At 41.3% G+C, this 22,105-nt stretch overlaps 1 protein-coding gene across 1 annotated transcript in view; it reads left to right on the forward strand.

Annotated features, from left to right (window-relative positions):
- The window catches only part of LIG1 (DNA ligase 1), a 136,243-nt gene that overhangs the window by 27,012 nt on the left and 87,126 nt on the right, over positions 1–22,105 (forward strand). The window contains exons 4-8 of the mRNA XM_089678536.1: positions 465–645; positions 13,169–13,301; positions 13,408–13,509; positions 15,554–15,631; positions 19,510–19,599. Of these exons, the coding sequence (XP_089534662.1) occupies positions 465–645; positions 13,169–13,301; positions 13,408–13,509; positions 15,554–15,631; positions 19,510–19,599 (584 nt within the window). The remainder of the gene's footprint in view (positions 1–464; positions 646–13,168; positions 13,302–13,407; positions 13,510–15,553; positions 15,632–19,509; positions 19,600–22,105) is intronic.

A 22,105-nucleotide genomic window follows, 5' to 3' on the forward strand; every position in this document is an offset into this window, starting at 1 on the left:
GCTAAAAACTGCTAATGAAAAAAGTGGCAAAATGCTGCAAAATTTGCATTTTATAACATCCAGAGTGCATGAGGCCTCAATGTAAAAGCCAAGTGAAGTCAACACACTGTAGACTAGGTTAGTGTACATTTTCAGTTCTGCTGAGAAATGTCAGGAAACATCATACATTTTTCTTTTGAGCAATGTCAGGCCGAGACAAATGTTCTCAAAAGAATTTTGGAGGTAGTCGGGGTTCCGCTTCCTAGCAAAGTAGACACCATCCCATGTTGCCCTTCTGACGAGGTCCATCTGTGAAGGCTTAAGATATCATGGACATCAGGGATGTACATTACCTGCAACTGTATCCTAACAAAGAAGCACCTTATTGCTGCATTTTGGGCTATTGGTGCCATTTTCAAATCTGACATGTACAGTATGTGTAAACATGGTTTGTTTGGTTTCTGAAGATCTTGTATATTTAACAGTGCCAGTGAACATCCTTTAAAAGAGAGAAATGGTACAGCCCCAGTTGATGATTCCGAATCTCCTGTAAAACGTATTCCAAGGAAGACTGTACGGGTATTAGACAGTGATGACGAAGACACTATGGATTTTGAAACCACAAAAACTGCAAAAGATAACTCTGAAGCAATTCAAAAAGCAAAGGTAAAGCCAAATGCTTTATGGTTGGAGATACTTTAATTAGCAACTGTTGGAAGTGTGTAGTGTTTGTGTGTATATATACGTTCAGACAATCATTCTAACATAAAATAGTAAAACACAAACAAGTTCCAATAAAATGGTTGGTTAAGCTATTGTCACTGTGACCTAGTTGTTTTTTCGGTGATGATTTTATGTGGTCAATAGAACCACTAGGTGGGGCAGTTTCATTTTTTATGATTCTTTGCTCTTAACATAGGGTATGAATTACTCCTAAATACGTCTTTCAGATTTGACAGCTTGGGGTTTGCATTTTTGCTAGTCATTTTTTTTCTAATTCGCAGAAATTTGACTTAATCAATTTTGATAACTATCATTTACAGGGAGTGAGACCAAAAATGGAAACACTGCATGATTTGCTGGTGTGAAAGTGAGGACATGTTAGTTGTGATGTAACACTCTTTTGCTTCCACTGTGTGATGAGACACCTAGCTAACAGGTCGGAAAACATCGCATGATAAGCATAAGCGCAGTTGACATGGTCATCTGACCGAAAGAGACAAAAGGACATTGAGCAGGAATGTGACCCGGAATAAGAAAACAACTGCTGCAAAAGTGAGTGCAGAGCTCAATCTCAGTCTTCATGGGACCAGCTAAGTGGGCATCTACAATTTGCCCACTTTGAAGTTCAGTAAGCTCTGACATGACTCTGTGTTACTAGCAGTGCATGCAGTGAATAACAAAAGTGAGGCTTCCCACCTGTATGGTAGGCTCAGTTTTTGGAAAAACTTTGTCTGATAAGCATAAGCGCGGTCGACATGATCAGCTGATGTAAAGAGACAAATTGTGGGTAGCCTTCCCCTGCAATAAGAGAACAACGGGTGCAATAGTGACTCCAGAGGTCAATCTCAGTCCTGTGAAGATTGAGGTTGAGCTCTGCAGTCACAATCCTGCTCAATGTCCTTTTGTACTTTTGACGAAAGTGAGACTTCTCACTTGGTAGCAAGGTGTCTCATCACACAGCAGAAGCAAAAGAATGTTACATCACTTTCGCTTTCAACACAAAACATGTCATCACTTTCACACCTGCAAATCATGTAGTGTTTCCATTCTTTTTGTGTGTGTCCAACCCCTGTATATTACTTTGTGCTGTCTTTATAGCCTACCTGATTGATTTGAACGCACTAATGTATTGGGAATATGGAGGATGTTTTTGATGCTGAACATAGCCTGATACTGGAGTATGTTGGGTAGGTTTATTTTGTTTTGTTTTATTGACCACAGTTAGCATTTTTTTTTGTCAGAGAAAAATAACTTGATGAGGTCCCTGGCATTACTGTGGGACAGTATGTGAATTTTCTCTTCGCAGATCTGAACAGATATTTATTTTGGACTGGGAGTGTCGCTTAAAGGAAGCCTTTAATGTGTAGCTAGCACAATAAATCATACTGTCTAGTAGGCACTGTAAGGTGTTCTGTCGTAACTTGACAGCTGCACCTGCCTCTTCCAATTGCTGCTAGAACCACCTGATGAAACGGAACTTTAAGGTGTGGAGTGCCTTGTAGAAGTGTCTTCCTTCCTCTGTAAAATAACATTCAGATACTTCGTATTTTGAATAGGTTCTTTATGTAGTTCCAGTCGGATATTGGGAAGAGTAGCACTGTAGTTATGGCACCTTGTGGTGTTCACTGTACTTCATCACTGTAAATTTACAGGTTTCCTTTATGTAAGACGCCATCGTGACTCAAATATTATTTATACTAGGGAGTATGTATATATTCTAGTGGTGCACGGAAATTAAAATTCTGGTACCGAAGCCGAAAATTCAGGATACACTTGGCCAAAAGGCAGGCAGTTTTTAATTATTTATTTTTTTATATTTAATGTGGCTGGCAATTTTGCATTGAAGTCACTAGGGGGCGTTTTTGCATTGAAGTTAATGGGGATGCGATTATGCATGAGAGTGTATGGGACACAATTTTGCATTGAAGCCACTAGGTGGCGTTTTTGCATTGAAGTCAATGGGGACGCGACTTTGCATAAAAGTCTGAGATGCAATTTTGCATCAGTCACTGGGGGGGGGCGTTTTTGCATTAAAGTCAATAGGGACACGAGTTTGCATGGAAATACATGAGACGCAGTTTTGCATTGAAATCACTAGGGGGTGTTTTTGCATGAAAATCTATGAGACGTAATTTTGCATGTATCGGCACCATGCCAATAACACTATTTTCTGCCGATTAATCGGTGCATCCCTAATATATATATATATATATATGTGTGTGTGTGTGTGTGTGTGTGTGTATATCCTATAGAGATTACATTTTTGTTAGGTGCCAATGAAGTTAGACCCCTTTCACATGCCTGCTGATCAGAGCAGAACAGGCAGATGACAAGTCTGTGTCTGCTCAGTTTAAGCTCAGTATTGCTTAACCACTTGCCTACCGGGCACTTTTACCCCTTCCTGCCCAGGCCAATTTCAGCTTTCACTGCAGTCGCACTTTGAATGACAGTTGTGCGGTCATGGAACACTGTACCCATATGAAATTTTTATAATTATTTTCAAAATAGAGCTTTTTTTTGGTGGTATTCCCTACTGGGTTTCAATGAAAAAACATCAAACATTTTGAAAAAAAGTTTTTCTTTGTTTCTTTTATAAGATTTTGCAAACAGGTAATTCTGGGAGGATGTCATATGATGCCCTCCCAAAACTGGACGACTGTGCTATAGCCATAATTTGACTATATAACGTGGTCAAGAAGTGGTTAACTAGAGATTAGAATAGTTATCACCAATAATGCTGTCAAAATTACATACCTCTAGGCAGGTAAAACAGCAAATGACATGCATTTGAACTACGTATTTAGGTTGCCTAGGGTTCAATTTTACTGGCATTTACAACTTCTATTTTTTTTTTTTTTTTTTTTTTTTACTGGGGCTGGAAGCAGAGTGGACCTGGAAAGACCTCTCCAAATATGTTTGTTGAAAAAGTTAAAAAATATGAAACCAAATATAGATTTGTCCCTCTCTAATAGTATCTTACTATGCAAATTAGGAAATGGAAACCTGTAGTTTTTTTTTTTTTTTTCCTGTGAAGGTACCCAAGGAAACGCATGGCTACATTTCAGTATTCATACGGCTATATCCAACTTTCTTGTGTTGTTTTCCAGTCTGTATCGCAGGGAGCTACAATCCATCTCATTGTACACAAGCATTAACACATTTGAAAATACCCCAAGTATGTCATTTACACTCTGCTTTTAGTTCTTAATGAAATGATCACTGGCCGTTGTTTATCTCTAACCACTTGTTGGAGCAGGTGCTGTCCGAGCTCTGATATTGCAAGTCTTATGGAGGTAAAGATTACCATGTCTCTTTATAACTCAGAAATCTGGGCTTGTGCCAGGAGATCCTTGCAGAGTATCATTGGCTGTTTCTGGGCTCTTGGCCAAAAAAAAAAAAACTAAACATATTATTCAACATTTTCCTTTGATGCAAGTTCATGCGTGTAATATGTATGGACAGTATACATCCTGTTTAGAAGAAGAAAAGTTCCCTAGACAAACTGCTTTCAGCTTCTTTAATGTGGATGAAATGTATCTGAGGGCTGAGATGCCAATCCCAGAGTGTGACACAAGTGCCTGAGATTATTGGAGGCCATCAGTTCATGACCTCTCCCTTGTGGGACTAAAGTGTTCATGTACAGACTTTGCAGAGTGTAAATCAGCAGCAGTGATTTTAAAATGTGTGTGCCTTAAAATAACCAACATGAACTGTTCATTGATGGTTCTGGTTAAATACCTGGATATGAGTTTATTCAAATTAATGCCACATAGCTTTTTATTTGTTGAAAAGCTGTACTGTTCACTGTTAATGTCTTTGTGAATTTGCTTTCTGCGGGGGACTTAAAGCCCAACTTTACCTTGAAAATAAACATTCCTCCTCTCCAACCCTCCCACACTTTGCTACATACATTTTTTTTTTCTTCAGTGTACAGGTTTCCTTCTCACCCCCTCATTCATTCTAGGCAAATGATGCACAGTGCTTCTGGTGCCTCTTGGGATGTGCATGTCGTATATCCCAGGAGGCATACTTTTCCATTCATAAAAGGAGCGGGGGGGGGGGCGCGAGCCTAGCAGTTCATCATTGGGAGGTGACTGCCTGAACCCAGAAGAGATGGCAGTGCAGGACCCGAGCAGTGACAGAATAGTGGTCCTCCTGAGGGAGTTAATATTTGAATTGAGGACAACCCCAGCATTAGGTATGCAGGGATTAAAGAAAAAGTAAATGGGTGGGGTTGTGGGGGGGGGGGGGGGGGGGTGTTGATGCACTTAAAGGTGTATGACCAACCAAAATTTGTTTTCTTTATGGTACAGTACAGGACACTGGTCTTCAACCATAGCAGATGAGATATGTGCTGCACCTTTAGGTGATTGGACACTGGCAAAGCCATTCAAAGCTCCCTTCCTCATATAATCCCTCTCCCCATGTGATCCTCAGTTTTTCCACTAGTGTCTTCAGGTGATGGATCCTCCTTTCTAGAAAAGATGACACTGCCATATAATGTGCTCACACTGCCAGGACATGTGTAGTCACAAGGTCTATCAGGAAATACATTTTGGAGGCTAGGACCTGCCTCCCTCCTCAGTCTAACTACTGCCCATGTCTCCAGGAATAAATACATGTCCATCAGCTGTCTATGGTTAACCCTTTAAGTACAGGTATTGGAGAAAAGGGTAAAACCCAAAATGAAGTATTTTCCATAGCAAGAAAAGGAACTCAGAGTTCCAGAAGCAGCTGGGGGAACAAAGGTAATTATAACAACTAGTATAAAAGTGAAGTCATGGCTGTGTTTCAAATCAGAATTAAGACAAAACAAATAAAATAAGCTTAAATGTATCACCAGTTATCTTATAACATATAAATATATAAAAATAGAATTAGCAAATATATGTCATAGGGAATATATTATATAAAATTCTAGTATTAAAAGTCTCACTATAACAAACATTTTAAGGCTCTCATTCTTGAACATCAACAGCAGAATAATAGGCTTAGCAGTCATCCCTAATCCACTGAGTGGATTTAAGCAACCTGAATTCACTGTTAGTAGATCATCTGAGGAATCTACTCCTGAAGAACCCCAAGGTTAGGGTTTATATCAGACCCAAAGGAGCCTTTGTGAGTTTTCTCACGGTAGTTGTTTGGACTAATGTAAAGCGGTATGGTGGCATCTGTCACAGCATCCACAGTTCTTTCTTATACAAACTCATTAAAGGTTGTTTTGTCAGCAAGAGGTTCCCTCAGCAAAACTCCAAGGAAAGTGAGTTGACTAAAATGGTGTATGCCTTTGGTGGATCTGACGGTCTCTAAGAATGTTGTGTACCCATTGGATGAGGTTTCAGCGTGAGCGATGCCTCAAACGTCTGGAGACTTTATTCTAGGCCTCATTTATGCTGGTTGGAACATATATATATCCAACTGTTAGATCTGTTGGCGTGTGCCAAAGCATAAAGGTTTTGGCTTGTCACATGATGAGTGGAGGGATTCTGCTAATGGAGAATGACACTTGTGCAAGATTTTATGGTTGAACTGTTGTCAGTTAAAATGCCCTGCTAAAAACATGTGGAACATTCACCTTTTTAAAGGGAATATTTGTCTATTCCTGCTTGAATGCTTACATCCAGTAGGTGACTGTGGGTAAGGGTTACTGCTTAGAATAGAAGGCTAAAAGCAGCCATACATGGATTGAAATTCACCCATTTCAGCAAGGACTGGCCGAATTAATATCTAGTTGTGGGCACCTTGATTGTACACATGAGTGCTGCCGGCCATAGTTGGCCACACTAATTATTATGTTCTGCCGGCAGGGAAGGTTCCCTGCCGGCAGAACACAGTAGAGTAGCGGGAGGGACTCCCCCATGAATACTGACTGAGTTGATGGGGGAATCAAGCAGTTTTCTTTCCTTCCACCTGTGGTCCAAAAAAAGAATTGGTCTATGGCTTGAAAACCTGCCGCTCCTTCTAATTAACGAAAAAAAACACATTCCTGTCACCACCTCAGGCCTTGGGCTAGTTCCTTTCTGTGGGAATGGGAACTCAGGAACTCCACAGTCGGCAATGGCAGGAAGCATTCCCTCTTCACAATGAAATGTAACCCCACTTGCTCAGGAGAATGGGGGGGGGATTGGGGAGAAATGTCTGCAGGCCTTTGTAGAGACCACAAAAATTCCCACTTTTCTGCAAGTTCCTAATCATCCTCTATCTTAAGGAGTGATCCATCTGGTCCTAGTGCACAAAAGGTTTCACAGTTTTTACTCAGACCTTTTCTCTGGTTCCAAAATCAAATGGAGACATCATTTCCCTTCTTGATCTCCAGGGACTCAAGTTTCTCCAAGTGCAGAAGTCCGGATGGAATCTCTCCAGCAGGTAGACTCCTGACATCGCTGGACAGCAAGATGTTTACCTGCACATTCCAATCCTTTCAATTGACCAATGGTTCTGTGGTTTGCAGTGGAGGACTGCCACTCAAATTTGCAGCCCTGCTGTTCACTCTGTCCTCAAGTCACATTGTGTTCTCCAAGGTTCTGACTTTTTGGGAGCTCCTGTGTACCAGGGGTACTCCTGTTGTAGATATTTGGATGACTAACTTTTAAAGGAACATCCACTCTGGAGAGGTTCGGATAAGTCCCCTGATCCTGGATACCATCCAGGTTTGAATAATTCTCCTTCTGGACATATACAGTATATCTTGCTCTGAGGGCTAAGATGTGTTCAAGGATATAACAATTCTCTATATTCAGACTTGCATGAGGGTTCTGGGAAAGATGGTAGCATCCTTTCAGGCAGTGCCATTGTCCAGCTTTTTCCAGTCCCTTCCAATGGAGTGTCTTAAGTTCTTGGAATAGATGGATCCAGCCGTTGGATTCCCTGTTGTCGTTAAACACCAGCATGAGACTGTTTCTGGCCTGGTGGATCTCCTCACAGATTCTGTAGATGGGAAAATTGTTCCTCATTTTTAGTTTTTTTTTGGGGGGGGGGGTTGTTTAATCATTTTTATTGTGTTTCCAAGAATGACAAAATAGAATGTAAATGAGAGGACGCTCCATAGTCACAGCAAATGGTATAGAGTAGAAACTGAGGTTTGTAGTAAAGGCATTTTCTACAAATAAATATGTGCATAAGTTAACAGTTTTGGTAGTAGGGTCAAACATAAGAGTACATCATTTTAGACAAGGTGTCTCTATCTTGACTGCTTATGGAGCTTATATGGCGGAAAGGAAAGAGAGTAGAAAGTTGGAAAGGGTATAGAAGAAGTAAGGGGGGAAGAGGGCAAAAAGAGAGATACGATGTGCAGGGAAAGTTGGTTGAGAGGGATTCTGGGGTTGCTGGTGCCAGGGTGCCATGAGGCAGGTTATGACAGTTACAATAACCTGCAGTCAAAATCTCTGTAGGCCTTTGCTATAACTCATTTTGTGGCTGTGAGAATGAGTCATACGGGTGAAGTGAGATTTGGAGATCTTTGTGCTTACAGTTAAGTAAGACCGCAAATGGGTTCCATGTGGGCGCTAGGCAAAAGAGAGTGCAAGTGCAAGAAGTTTGTACACCTTCTGCCAAAAATGTTGGGCCACTAGGCAGATCCACCAAACATGTAAAAGGGATCTAGTGTCAGGGCAGCCAGAAAAGCAGTGTGCGGATGAATCCGCACAGACCTGTACCAGTGTACTAGGGACTATATACTACCGAAGCAGCAGTTTGTACTTGGTCTCCACTGCTGCTGCATTTCAATAGTATGATTTTGTGCTAGCCCTGGTCAGGATCCAGTGCATTTGGTCTGGGGTTTTCTGTAGGTCCCGTTCCCATTTACAGAGGTAATTTAATGAGTGAGGTGTTCATTTGGTAGTCAGGAGATTGTATAGGAGAGATATCAACCCCGCTGAATGGAGATCATTTGGATTGGAAAAGTGTAAGGGTCAAAGGGCTTCCATCTTATATGTATTGTGGACATTGCGTAATGTCTGACCTGTAAGTACCTGAATAACTCACAACAGATGCTGTGAAAACTGCAGATCCACAAAGTACCTGAAACCTTTCATGGTTAGCAAGGTGTGAAGCCCTGTCACCTTTGAGGTGATCCAGTGGCAGAAAAATCCAGGAGATTCAAATCCAGATGGGTATGACGGGTAATTGTACAATGCAACGTTGTTAGCGTACATATTTAATCAAGGAGGCACCAGAAGTTGGGCTTCTCAAGGCGAGTGGATCTTGTCCTGGGTGAAACTCTATGTTCCCATACTGTCTTCTGTTTGCATTCCAGGTGTGGAAAATTGGCAGGTGGATTTTTCCTCAGCCATCAGCTTCTGTCTTTAGGGGAGTGGGCTATTCACCTAGAGGGATTCGAGAGATCCTGTCAAAGATTTGGCACCACGGATGTGGATCTTTTTGGCATCCAGGTTGAATGCATAGCTGAACAAGTTCATCTCTAGAACCAGAGATCTTGAGTACTTGTGGTTTATGCTCTCCATGAGATGCCTTGAGATCCATTCTCCCTACTTTGCGTTTCTGCAATTTATAGCTTCTACCTAGTCTGTTTGCACACTTAGAGTGGACGGAATGCCAGTGTTGCTCATTCCGGTCTTAGCCAAGGAAGATTAGGTACTCTAATATTGTGAACATGTCCACAGACAATCCTTGGATCTTCTGGATCTACTGTCTGTCGCATAGTCCAATCATTTATCTTTATTATTTGTATAGCCATGGGCTAGACGGCATGGCTGTTACAGCCAGGGTCTTGTGACACAGGGAAGTTGCTGTTTTGGTCATTCCTACCCTACTGAAGGCTTGGAGGGTGACTTTAAGGAAGATTTACCTCAGAACTTGGAAATAAGTTTTGTTGGTGTGAGGCTAGAGTGTTTTCTCCTTGCAAGCTTGTCAGGGAGGTTGTATCCTGTTTTTTTCCAATCTGGTGTTTATCTGGGACTGGCCTAGAGTTCGATAAAGAGTAATATTTTGGCCTCAGCCGTTCCTTTTCATAGACTGATTTCTACACATTCCTTGGTGTGTGTCTTTTATGCAAAGTGTTACTCGTATTGTTCCACTGGTCCAGATTCTGTTGAATCTGGGGGATCTCAACTTGGTACATCCTGTAGTGTAGAACTCTCCATTTGAACTTCTCCGGGTTATTTCTTTAATCCTTTGGACTTGGAAAGTCATACTTCTGGTTGCTGTTACTTCAGCTCACAGAGCTTCAGAACTGGCTGCTCTTTCTTTGCATGCCCTGGACTGCCAAACCCACTCTTATGAGTGAGGTGGCATCTGTTGGCATATGCACTCATTTGGATCTGATATGTCATGGAGTCCAATCATTTTAAAGGAGTACAAAATAGTTTCTCTATAACCCCCCCCCCCCCCCCCGTTTTTTTGCCTTCTAATCAGTCAACTTCATAACAAAAGAAGGCAGATTTATTGACTGCCTTGCACTAATTTCAGATGAAAGGTTTCAGTGATTCTATTTAAATATTCACAGTCCCAAAACCAAATGGGGACAGCTGGGTTTAAATCTTTAAACTGATTTATTAGTGAACCAAAATTTTGGGTAAAATCAACAAGATCTGACATTGCTCCCAGACAAGGGGAATTTTTGGCATCAGTAAACATACTCTACAAGATACCTGTCTATACTTTTCCATCTTCCCCTCACCTCAAAGCTTTTCCATTTTGATGTGGGAGACAATGCTTGCTATTTGTAACACTTCAATTCAGGCTCTTCTCTGAACCCCAATGTTCACAAATGTGCTTGCCCTGCTTCTGGCTCTTCAATGATCTCAGGGCGTTCATGTTACAGATTATGTGGATATTTTCCTACTGACAGATTTCTCTACCACAAACGTGGTTATAAATGTCCAGAGGGCGATTGAATACCTTCATACCTTTGTCTGGATTATCACCCTTCCAAAGCCTTCCATGCCTCACACCAACTGTGGAGTACTGTACCTGGGTGTAATGTTGAACACAACCCAAGCCATAATTTTCTTTCCCCCAATAAAATGTTGCTTCCCATAGTGTCCTACACGAGGACCCTCAGGTCAAAACGGCACCTCTTGGTTTACTTGTGCATGAGGCTCCTGGGCTTAATGGTAGCCTCCTTCAAGGCAGTTCCCTTTGCACAGTTTCACTCAAGACCTCTTCGTTCCAGCATACTTAGCACATGGAGCAATTAAATCCAATCCTTTGATTATACAATGCTTATGTCAGACAAAGCTTGCCCTGACATGATTGATCTTCAAACCTTCTCTGGAGTTGGGTCTTTCTTTCACATGTCTTGGAAGGTGGTGACAGCAGTTTCCAGCCTTACAGGCTAGGTGGAGTTTACAGTTATTCTACTACCCAGGGGACCTGGTTCCCACAAGAGCCAAAACTTCCCATCAACATTCTGAAACTGAAAGCCATCAAGCTGTTTCTACAACATTGAACCTCTCTTTTCTAAGGTCATTCACTCAGGGGACAGTCAGTGCCACAGCAGTGGCTTACACAAACCATCAGAGGCACATCTTAAGTCAGGCTGTCCTGATAGAAATTCCCATTTCAGCTCTTTTCACCATTCATATTCTCAAGTGGACAATTGTCAGGCAGACTTTCTAGGCTTCAACACCTAGACCCACAGAAGTGGTCTTTGCACCCACCAGTCTTTCAAAATCTCTGTCGAAGGTGAGGAAATCCAGTTGTGGACATTGTGGTCTTCAGTTTCCAACAACAAGCTTAACAAGTTTTTAGGCAAGACCAAGGATCATCTGTCCTTTCCAGTAGATTTTCTCTGGTGATTTCTTAAACTCTGTTCAACTTGGTTTATGACTTTGATCAGATGAAGGTCCTCCCATGACTGCTGTGCAGGATAGAGGAGGAAAGGGTCATCTGTTTCTCATTGCATCTAACTGGCCAGAAGACTGTGGTGCAACCTTAGATGTAGCTACTCTCTGCAGCATGGAGTCCTGTTACTCCCTGTCTTTACAGTTAGTTTGCTTTGTTGGGTGTGGCTGGTTCCTCTGCCCTCTTAGCTGAAGTTCTTAAAAAACTTTGACTTAAATCAGCAAGATATTTGCTGGCTGTAGAGGCCACAAGCATACCAAGACCCTTTGGTTGAAATGCTGGACAGAGGAACCTGCATCTAAGAAATGTCTGATCTTGTTGTGAGTCTGAGATTTCATCTTTAGGAGTTTTTCCAGAGAATAAATCCTTTGCTTTTTCCAGCTGGGTCTGGACCAGCGTTTAGCTCTCAACACGATCAAGAGCCAGGTTGCTGCCCTTTCTATCCTGTTTCAGAGACGGTTGCCCCCTTACTGCATGATTAACACTTTTGTATAGGGGTTCTCCCCTTATCCATTTCCATGTGTTTCCATGGAATCTTAATCGGGTTCTTTCTACTCTTCAGAGACTGCTTTGACCCACAATAAATGCTTAGCGGCCCCCGCTCAAGCTAACAAGGTCCAATGAATTGTATGCTGCTGACTAGTGAGAGTGTGCAGGCTGGGGAAAGGTTCGTCCAGATCCAAAGCACGCTGTAGAAATAAGAAGAGTTAGCCAGGCTGCTGCACACCTCGCCTGGCCTGAGTGGTTAGCAGATTAAAGCAGCCTCAGCTCGATTCATCCAAGCTATACCCCCATGAATCGAGCTGAGTCTGCTTTTACCTGCTAACCACTCAGGGCGGTTAGGTGTGTGGCAGTCGGGCTATCTCCTTCTATTTCTTCAGAGACGCCTGTTCGAGAGACCTTCCTCGCTCTACTAACCCACAAGGCACTCCCACTCCCTCTTCACAAGAACTTGAATGACGGCAGCAGGAGCCTATGACTCCACATAGGCTTTTATGTGAATGCTCAGCTCCTGCACATTCTGACAAGTAAACAATCAGAATGTGTATTGCAGGAGAATGGTGCTCACTGGCAATATCTGCATTGGAGAAGCATGGAACTACAGAGGTGGGCGGTAGCAATCTTCTGGAGGGAGAGGGCAGGTGCAGGGTGTGTTTTATTGAGGTCAACTGGTGAAATACTTCCTCATCCGACTAACCGTTTTCCCATCATGGAGTTTTTTGTAGAAGAAACTGGAGGCTGAAGTGAAGCCTGCCCTAAAGGAAAGCCTTTTTCTTTTCTGCATCAGAGGTACATTAATGGTATATTATATAGGGTATACATAGGGAGGCTGGAATTTGGAGGAAAGAAAGTGAGCTTAGCCTTTAATACATTTTATACAAGGCTTTTATAATGGAGAATTGCTTCTTTTTTGCTTATGTATTGGGCAAGTAGTGAATGCATGGTGATAAGTACTTTGTAAATCAGAAAAACATTCCTGTAAAACTACACATATTAGGGCCAGGGGTGAGGTAAGTTACAGGGCTGTCTAATACTACTTAACTACCCCTATCTTGTGTGTTTTTTGTTTTTTTTAAGAATGTCATAAATATCTCATTTATATTCAAAGCTCTTTTTAGTGTAGATAGAATTATTTCACTATGTTCTCTACATTGTTTTTCAGCCAGCTACTCCAACAGTTACCATTTCTGGGGAAAGTACCTCTGTTGGAAATGGGGGGTCCAGTGAAAGATCAGCCAATGCTGCTTCAGCAGATGCTTCTGTAACTTCTTCCAATATTCCCATACGCAAAACGGGTATGACCTTGCATTTAATAACAATGTTGGAATACAAAAATGCAGGTTACATAAATCCTATCTCCCAATGTATACTTGATATTTCTTTTTCCCTGTTTCTATACAGCTCGCAAGCAAATAACCAAAAGAAAATTAGAAAATACTTCAATAGAGCCAGCTACACAAAAAGAACAAGTTGCCAAGCGCCAAAAGAAAGAAGCAGAAGATGGTAATCCTTCAGAATATTTGAATATATGCTATCTTCTCTAAATAGGAGTCTTCAAGTCAGTGGACCAAACCCTTCTTTCTATGAAAGCCGCCAATGGTGGTTATACTTGTATCACTGCCTGCCTTTCTTCAATACATCTCTGTTTTTGCATGCCATTACTTCATTTTTTTGTAGCCCCTCTTAGAGGTTTAAAACGGTTCATAGGCGAGATGGTTTCACATTCATCTCTAGTCATAAACGAGGCCTTATGGAAGTGTGCTTTCCACTTACTGGGAAAGAACACATGACCCACCACACATTTATTCTAATGTCAGTTTTTTTGTTCAATTATTTATAAACCAGGGAAGTTCACACAGTACATTGCACATACAGAATTAAGCAAAATGGGTGAAATAATCCATAGGATATAGCAGTATGAGAAGGGTAACATGTCTTTCAGAGACATTCTGATATTTGAGGTTCATTGATACATGATAAGAGTATTGTAATTCTCTGTAAGTATCACAACATACGCTATTTTACATGGAAAATTGGTATGTGCTTCCAATTTTAAGGAGCCTAAAGGCAGTTTTAAAATTTTTCATGAAAATTACTCTGCAAGTGTTGTCGAAACTGCCTATTTTTTTGGATTTGACCCAACAAATTAGTATGAAGGATTTCCACTTTCTAATATTTACTGTGGCAGCCACTGCCTAAATTTTGTGGTTATTTTGTGTGCTATTATTGTGTTCATTCTCTGACTTCAGTAGAGTTAAGCAGTAGCCATTCCTTAGATGTAGTGCTGCTGATGTGTTCATTATCTGGTGGTTTAATGAAGAGCACACTTGATCTGTATCATGCAAAAAACACTATATTTGAAAATAAGTAGTGGCCTGAGTACTGTATGTTCCCATTAAATATATCAAAGTGTGTGTATGTATGTGTGTATATGTGTGTGTGTGTATGTATGTGTATATATATATATATATATATATATATATATATATATATATATAAAGTTTTAAAAAATACAACTTCTAGTAGATGTGCATGATCCCTAATGATGAAAAAAAGCAGACAAAGAGATATGAACAGCATACCAAAGATATTGGTAAGTGGCTATTCAGTCAGATAAATTCAGCCCTAGACCAGCATTTCAGGGTATACAATACCCCTTTCTCCAGGTAAGTCTTAAGAAATTGAATCATATTTCTGATTAGTAAATGTGTTAATCCTGGATGAAAGTTGTCAGTCTGGGTAAAAACATAAAAAGACTCTAAGTTTAGTTATAAAATTGAACATTTTTAAGTTGGAGGTGACATGGATGTGCGTTACTCTCACCACAGGGATTCAGGCAAAGAATGCATTTCCTCTCTGCTAGACTGCCTCATTCACAGTCAAGTATTTTCAGGGTCAGGGTCATTTTTCCCTAGAAGTGGTATAGGTGATGCTTAAAGGAACTTGTCAGGAGAGAGCTAGAGGAGCTGCCATTGATGAGTTGGTTGTTTAGGGGCTGTCATCCACAGACTTTTTTTTCATGGTGAATCACTAACCTGGAACAAGTATATACATATCTGATGTTAGGGCACCTGTTATGCACAAGCTCTTCCTGGGACAGTGACTTGTTAAATAGCAAACTGTGTATAAGGATGGCAGCCCCGGGGTATGCACCTTTTGACAAACAAGTTGATGATGGCAGCTCACATATTTCTTTGCTGACAGCTTGTGTTTAAATGAAACCTGTACTGAGAATATATGTGGGCTATCTTTTTGGTTGCTTGGCTACCATGATTACCCAAATGCATCAAATCATTTGACTGTAAGAAGTATTCAGATCAGCGGTTTTGACTTCAATAGTAACATGTATGCTCCAAAAGTGTCTCAAGTACAGGGAACGACAGCCTCTCAGTACAAGTTTCCTTTAAAAAATATTTTTCTAAACTCATGTTTACCTAGGTTTTACTTTGTGCTCTTTTCCTCTTTCTACTTCCCTTGACCTCCTCTTGTTCTTTTATACTGTTAACCAGAAAGAAACATTATCTAGAGTGCCGCTTAATTTTTACAGGATCGTCTCCCGTGAAATCAGGTGAAGAGACTGAACAATGTGCCGTGGATACGTTACCTGAAATTACAAAAGAAATGTGTAAGCTGAAAGGAAAAAGCTTTGTTCAAATTTGTTATGCTGCAGCAATATTGTTTATGTAGGCAACAACTGTGTAGGGTTGTGCTCGATGACCTACTGTCTGTAGGATGGTTTTATATGGGCAATGTAGCTTAATTATTCATCAGGTGTGCTCATATGCTTGGCCAGCTTTGCAGAGGCTCTTACACATGAGCTTCTCTTTAAATTCTTTCTGTTTTGAACTGAAGAAAAAGATTCATATTCTGATACACCATAGTATATTAAAATGAATATTTAGCAGATGCTTATTATGCCCAAATGGAAGTGTTGACTGAAGAACATTATTGTAGTTCGGGTTTACCGGGTTTGCAAAACACTTTTTCCTTTCATAAAACTAGTTCCCTTAGGGGGTCCTGAGAAGAGTCATCCTGCTTCCTGTTCCAACATAGCTAGGTGGCTCAGGCAACTCATTTTCAGGGCTCATGCCTTCTACGAAAAGGTGCACTTCACAAGGCCTGTTGGTGTTTCTTGGGTCTTTCAGAAACAATTGAGTACTGACGTTATACTTTTTTTTTTTTTTTGCACTAACATACAATTTTGAGGACAAGCTTTCAGGGTATGTCCCCTTCTTCAAGGTCCAGGCAGTACTACTACAAAGTTTTATCAGAATGTTAGAAGAAATGTTGAAAGAGGGAGGAAAAAAAACAAAACAAAAAAAACCCCTAATAAAAACAAAGAAACACACACAAACAAATGTACACAGCAATGGTTAAAAGACTAGGATTAGACTAGAGATAAGACACAGCAAAGGCAAAGACTGGGGGGGGGGAAACAACACTTACAGAGGGGGTCATAAAACTGTTGGTTAATGAGTGAGGAATCCCATGTCCAAATTAAGGCCGTTATCTCTTGTGTCAAATAGAATTATCATTCTTTGTTCAAAAGTTTTCCTTTCCTGAATAGTTTTGAAATTTCCTTTAAGAACTAAAATATTGAGGTCTTCCATAATGTGGCCTGGTTGTGCGAAATGGTGTCACACAGGTGTGCAAAAGTCATCTTCTTTATGTTCCTTGATGGTATGTCTGTGCAAATTGGGTCTTTCAGCAACAAGTATCTGTTTTGCAGGTCTGATAAACTGCCACCCCTTTTGTTTATACCTTTCCAAAGTTTAACTGGCTTGACATCTGGATTCAGGCCTCTGCTTCTGTGAGCTTTAGCTGCAGGGAGCTTAATACTGTCATCTGAGTATTTTGAGTCTGTTGACCCTTGTTTTTTTAGCCCTGTTGTCCGTTGTCTTTCCCACCCTTCAGTCTATTGCTTGGGGATGTCCCATGGTATGTGAATACAGATCATGTATTCTTTTCTATACGATTAGGATAATGGGAATTATGACTTGCCTGTAAAGTCCATATCTTGGAGTAAAGTACAGGCACGGATATCTTCTCCCTCAGTTTTCCCTTATTGTTTTCTACAAACCTGGTGTACCTTTGTGTGTGGGTTTTTATAAGGGTGCACTGTTGGGCATTCCCAGCAAAGCTTTTGCCAGTGTCAGATCACCTGAAGGTAGCTGCATATACCTCTTGATCTAGGACTACAGATTCTGTGTCTTGTACTGTACTCCAAGTTATGGAATTTACAGGCAAGTCAAAATGACCATATTTCATCGTATAGCTCAGGACACAGGCAAAGTGTTCATAGAGCCTGAGTTATAGGCTTGTACCTTCAAGTGACTGGACGCTGGCAACATTTTTGAGGACCCATCCCTGGACTCCTCTCCTATAATCCTACCCTACTCCGTGGATCCTCTGTTTTGTTCTAGTTTATGAAAGTGAGGGACCTCTTCTCCTTCACAGAGAAATCACTCTTAGCTTAGCTAGTTATATTTTATTTGTCTTTATTATTTTGTCTGTGGATTCTTCAATCCTCAGTGCTTCTAATGCCACAACAGAAGCAGTGTATCCAGATAGGCGCAACCTTGGTAAACCTTGGGAGTTGTGGGAACAGCTTTTAATCTTGCCCCAGGCAATGAATCCTGTATGGGCATTTAACTTGGCACTTAGTGCAGTGCTTGTAGTCAGCCACAGGGTGCTACACAGGTCCACGTTCATGGTCCTTACAAATGGGACCCAATTCCTGAAGAACCCTTCAGTGGTATGCCCACTCTGATGGGTCAAGCCTGAAGTTTACATACAGTACAGGATTGTGAACAGGTAAGACCAGGGTCACCTTGTATGCTTCTGACCATTACTGCAAAAGAGGTCCATCGTCTTAGGACCCTAGCACAAAAATGAGGAATCATAGAGGGAGGATTATAGGGGAGGTGCCCAGGGGGTGTGTCTCCAAAAGCTTGTCAGTATCCAGTCCCTGAAGGTACAAAAGTATAACCCATGGTCTGGGAATTTTTTGCCCATGTCCTGTGCTGTACTTCAAGATATAGAATCTATAGGTAAGTCAAAATTCCTCTTTTTCTTTGAAAAAGGAAGTAGTAATTACCTGTGCCACAATGGAAACTAGGACTACCATATTGTGAAGAGGTAGCACCTTTACCCTGCCAAGCAAATGATGTGAGGCTGTTGGCTCCCACTAACCAATGTGTACTATAGCTAGGGAAAAACATTTATATGTATTGTCTGTTCATAGGACAAGCAGTTTCATTATTTTTTGTGTGGTTTAAAGTGGTTGTAAACCCTTACATGTAACCAGTGAAGTGAGTTGCCTCAGGTGATACACAAAGGTGAAACAAATCCTCTACATAAGTTGTACCTGTCTGTTTTCAGCCATGTGTCCTGTATATCCTTGTAAAACTCAGAAATAAGCAGGGATCTGGAGTTACATACTGTGCAGGAGCTCTGAGAGCTGATTGGAGAGAAGGGCAAACCCCCATTTCACACAGCACACAGGAGCAAATCTGAGGCTGTCAATCTGCTGGAGCTCCCTCCCCGTCACCTTTTTTCTCTTGGTGTCAGGAAAACATGGCAGAAGAGACTCATACTGACAGCAGAGAGAAGAAAAATCCGATCGGCCACAGTTCTGATAAAATCACCTTTATTTGGACCTATTCAAAATACACTCCACAGTGTACAAAAGAGTGAACATAGCTCTCAGATCGTTTGGGATGAACAAAGAATCCAAAGGCATAACATTGATTTATAGTAATTCCCTAATCCAAAGCAAATTGCTATTTTGCTTCTTGGCTATTGTGGCCCAGTCACGCGGATGTTTGGTAAAAATGTGTATTCATTGTTGCAGTGCATTTCTCGTGTTTAAGTACTGCAATGCAGAGAGTCGTCATCCCACACAGCTAGCTGGACGCGATTATAGCAGTGAGATACATTACATGCCTGCTACAAGTCTTGTTCTTGTGAGTTGCTTTACTTGTGATTAAAGTTATACTACACTCAGATGGCGCTGCTTTTTTATTCTTTTTAAATCTCTACAGAGCCGCTTCTAGCTCCATTAGCTGTCAGCCATCATACAGTACAACTACAACAGACTGTTGGACTTTTTATACATAAGACATACATATATTGCTAGTTCACTGGAGTGCTGTCTCCTATGTTCTCTACGCCATTCTTTTTTTTTCTTCAGTTTTTATTGCTGTCTGCAAATCCACTTCAGAGATTTTAATCAGGGGAACAGGAAAATGGTATTACTTTATTTAGCTATTGGAGAGAATTCCCTAACTTCCTGTCCCACTGACACCCTGTCAGCACAAGAGGGAATGTTTGGATTAAAAGCTTCACTACAGGTTTAACCATTCTCAGCTCTGAAACAATTGGGCTTTACACCTGTTTTGTAGCAGAATAAATGGTCCTTAGAATACTAAAAGTTTTAAAGTGTTAAGGTAATTAAAGTAATTATACATATAGTTTTATGTTATTTTGTAATTCTTTTAACAGCTGTTAAAAAATCTGAAGTGAAGTCTGAACCTGAAAAAGAGACTGAGCAATGTGCCATGGACACATCACCAGAAAAGATGGAAGAAAAAAGTAGGGATCTGCATTTTTATCCAAGGACTTACTCTTTTCTTAGTTATAAGATTTTTATGCTTCGTTTTGTAAAGGAAAATAACTTGTACATGAAGCATGTAGGGCAGCACCTTCATAGTACCATAAAAGAGATCAGGCGGCTCTACAGCCATCCAGATCTCTTTTATAAAATAGCTGGGAGCCGGCTGAAAAAATGGTACAAAGCTCACAGTTGCTTCTTCAGCCATGAGCTTGTTTTAACCACTTGAGTTTCAGGTTGTTTACAAACAGCGTGTGGATGGCAAATGGTTTAGGATATACTCACATGACAGCATGGTAATCAGATGGGTGTTTTTGAGGCAAAGTGACAGATGATTTCTCTCTAACCGTTGTGTGAATATTTCTGAATATTATTACTGCCTTTGGTGACCACAGCTTCGGCAATTTGACTGCATGTACCTACTACACTCTTAAGACATTAAATTGTTTGTAATGTTGATTATAGCAAAAACCTAAAGGGTGGCAGTAAATTACTTAATAAAATCTGGAACATATTTTTTTTTAAATGCAGTGCATTAAGAACTACATTACAAGTACAATTCGGTGGTTTTAAAAAAAACAAAAAAAAACAAAAACCACAAATGATGCACACACATTTTCAAACTCCGTGATATATTAACCCTTATATGGTTAGCAATGGATCTAATACATTATGCAAATAATGGAGTTAAAGGTTAAGTTCACCTTTGTGAACATATTACACCCATATTTTGGGTGTAACATGTTCAGCACCTGTCTGCTCCCCCCATCCCGAAAGAGAAAGCTTGTTCTCGGATGTAAATGCCTTCACATGTGCTTTCTCACTCCAGATGCAGTAGCGTTTGAGAGCTTGCTGCTGTGATGGTGAACAATAACAGGTTTCTCTTAGCAATGTTCTTAGCCACTTCCTAAAAGTTTTCCAGTCAGGCTTCATGAGGTACATAAATGGCCTATAGCAATGGCTTTTTTTCTCAGAGAATAGGTGCAGTTACGCAACCCCCTCTCCCGGTCACAGTGGGTGAACAAACTGCATCAGATGGTGGGTGGCCAAATTGCACAAACAGTGTAAGGGTCTTAAAGGGGTATTGTTAAATACCAGGAGTGCATTATGTGCAGAGTTCAGGAGAGAAATGCATACAGAGTAGAGGGTTCAAGAGTGTGCTACATACAGGGTGCAGAGTTCAGAAATGCGCAGTGTACAGAGTGCAGAGTTCATGAGTTCATGAGACACCTTTTCTTTCGGTTTTCTTTCAGTTGTGCGTTCTGCAAGCCATAGCAGAATGTACTTCATGTGCGGGGCATTCATCTAAGTATGGAGATATGTGTGTGAGATGTATGTGCAGGAAAGGAGTGCAGTGTATATGACGGAATGTGTAGGAAAGGTGTGCAGTGTTTATGACGAATGTGCAGGAAAGGAGTGCGGTGTGTATGACGGAATGTGCAGGAAAGGTGTGCGGTGTGTATGACGGAATGTGCAGGAAAGGAGTGCGGTGTGTATGACTGAATGTGCAGGAAAGGTGTGCGATGTGTATGACTGAATGTGCAGGAAAGGTGTGCGGTGTGTATGACTGAATGTTCTGGAAAGGAGTGCGGTGTGTATAACGGAATGTGCAGGAAAGGAGTGCGGTGTGTATGACGGAATGTGCAGGAAAGGTGTGTGGTGTGTATGATGGAATGTGCAGGAAAGGAGTGCGGTGTGTATGACGGAATGTGTAGGAAAGGTGTGCAGTGTTTATGACGAATGTGCAGGAAAGGAGTGCGGTGTGTATGACGGAATGTGTAGGAAAGGTGTGCAGTGTTTATGACGAATGTGCAGGAAAGGAGTGCGGTGTGTATGACGGAATGTGCAGGAAAGGTGTGCGGTGTGTATGACGGAATGTGCAGGAAAGGAGTGCGGTGTGTATGACTGAATGTGCAGGAAAGGTGTGCGATGTGTATGACTGAATGTGCAGGAAAGGTGTGCGGTGTGTATGACTGAATGTTCTGGAAAGGAGTGCGGTGTGTATAACGGAATGTGCAGGAAAGGAGTGCGGTGTGTATGACGGAATGTGCAGGAAAGGTGTGTGGTGTGTATGATGGAATGTGCAGGAAAGGTTTGCGGTGTGTATGATGGAATGTGCAGGAAAGGAGTGCGGTGTGTATGACGGTATGTGCAGGAAAGGTTTGCGGTGTGTATGATGGAATGTACAGGAAAGAAGTGCGGTGTGTATGACGGAATGTGCAGGAAAAGAGTGCGGTGTGTATGACGGAATGTGCAGGAAAAGAGTGCGGTGTGTATGACGGAATGTGCAGGAAAGGTGTGCGGTGTGTATGACGGTATGTATAGGAAAGGTTTGCGGTGTGTATGATGGAATGTGCAGGAAAGAAGTGCAGTGTGTATGACAGAATGTGCAGGAAAGGAGTGCGGTGTGTATGACGGAATGTGCAGGAAAGGTGTGCAGTGTGTATGACTGTATGTATAGGAAAGGTTTGCGGTGTGTATGACGGA

Source organism: Staurois parvus, unplaced genomic scaffold (assembly GCF_062004578.1).
Source record: "Staurois parvus isolate SC_StPar_1 unplaced genomic scaffold, SC_StPar_1.0 ptg000207l, whole genome shotgun sequence".
NCBI classification, from domain to species: domain Eukaryota; kingdom Metazoa; phylum Chordata; class Amphibia; order Anura; family Ranidae; genus Staurois; species Staurois parvus.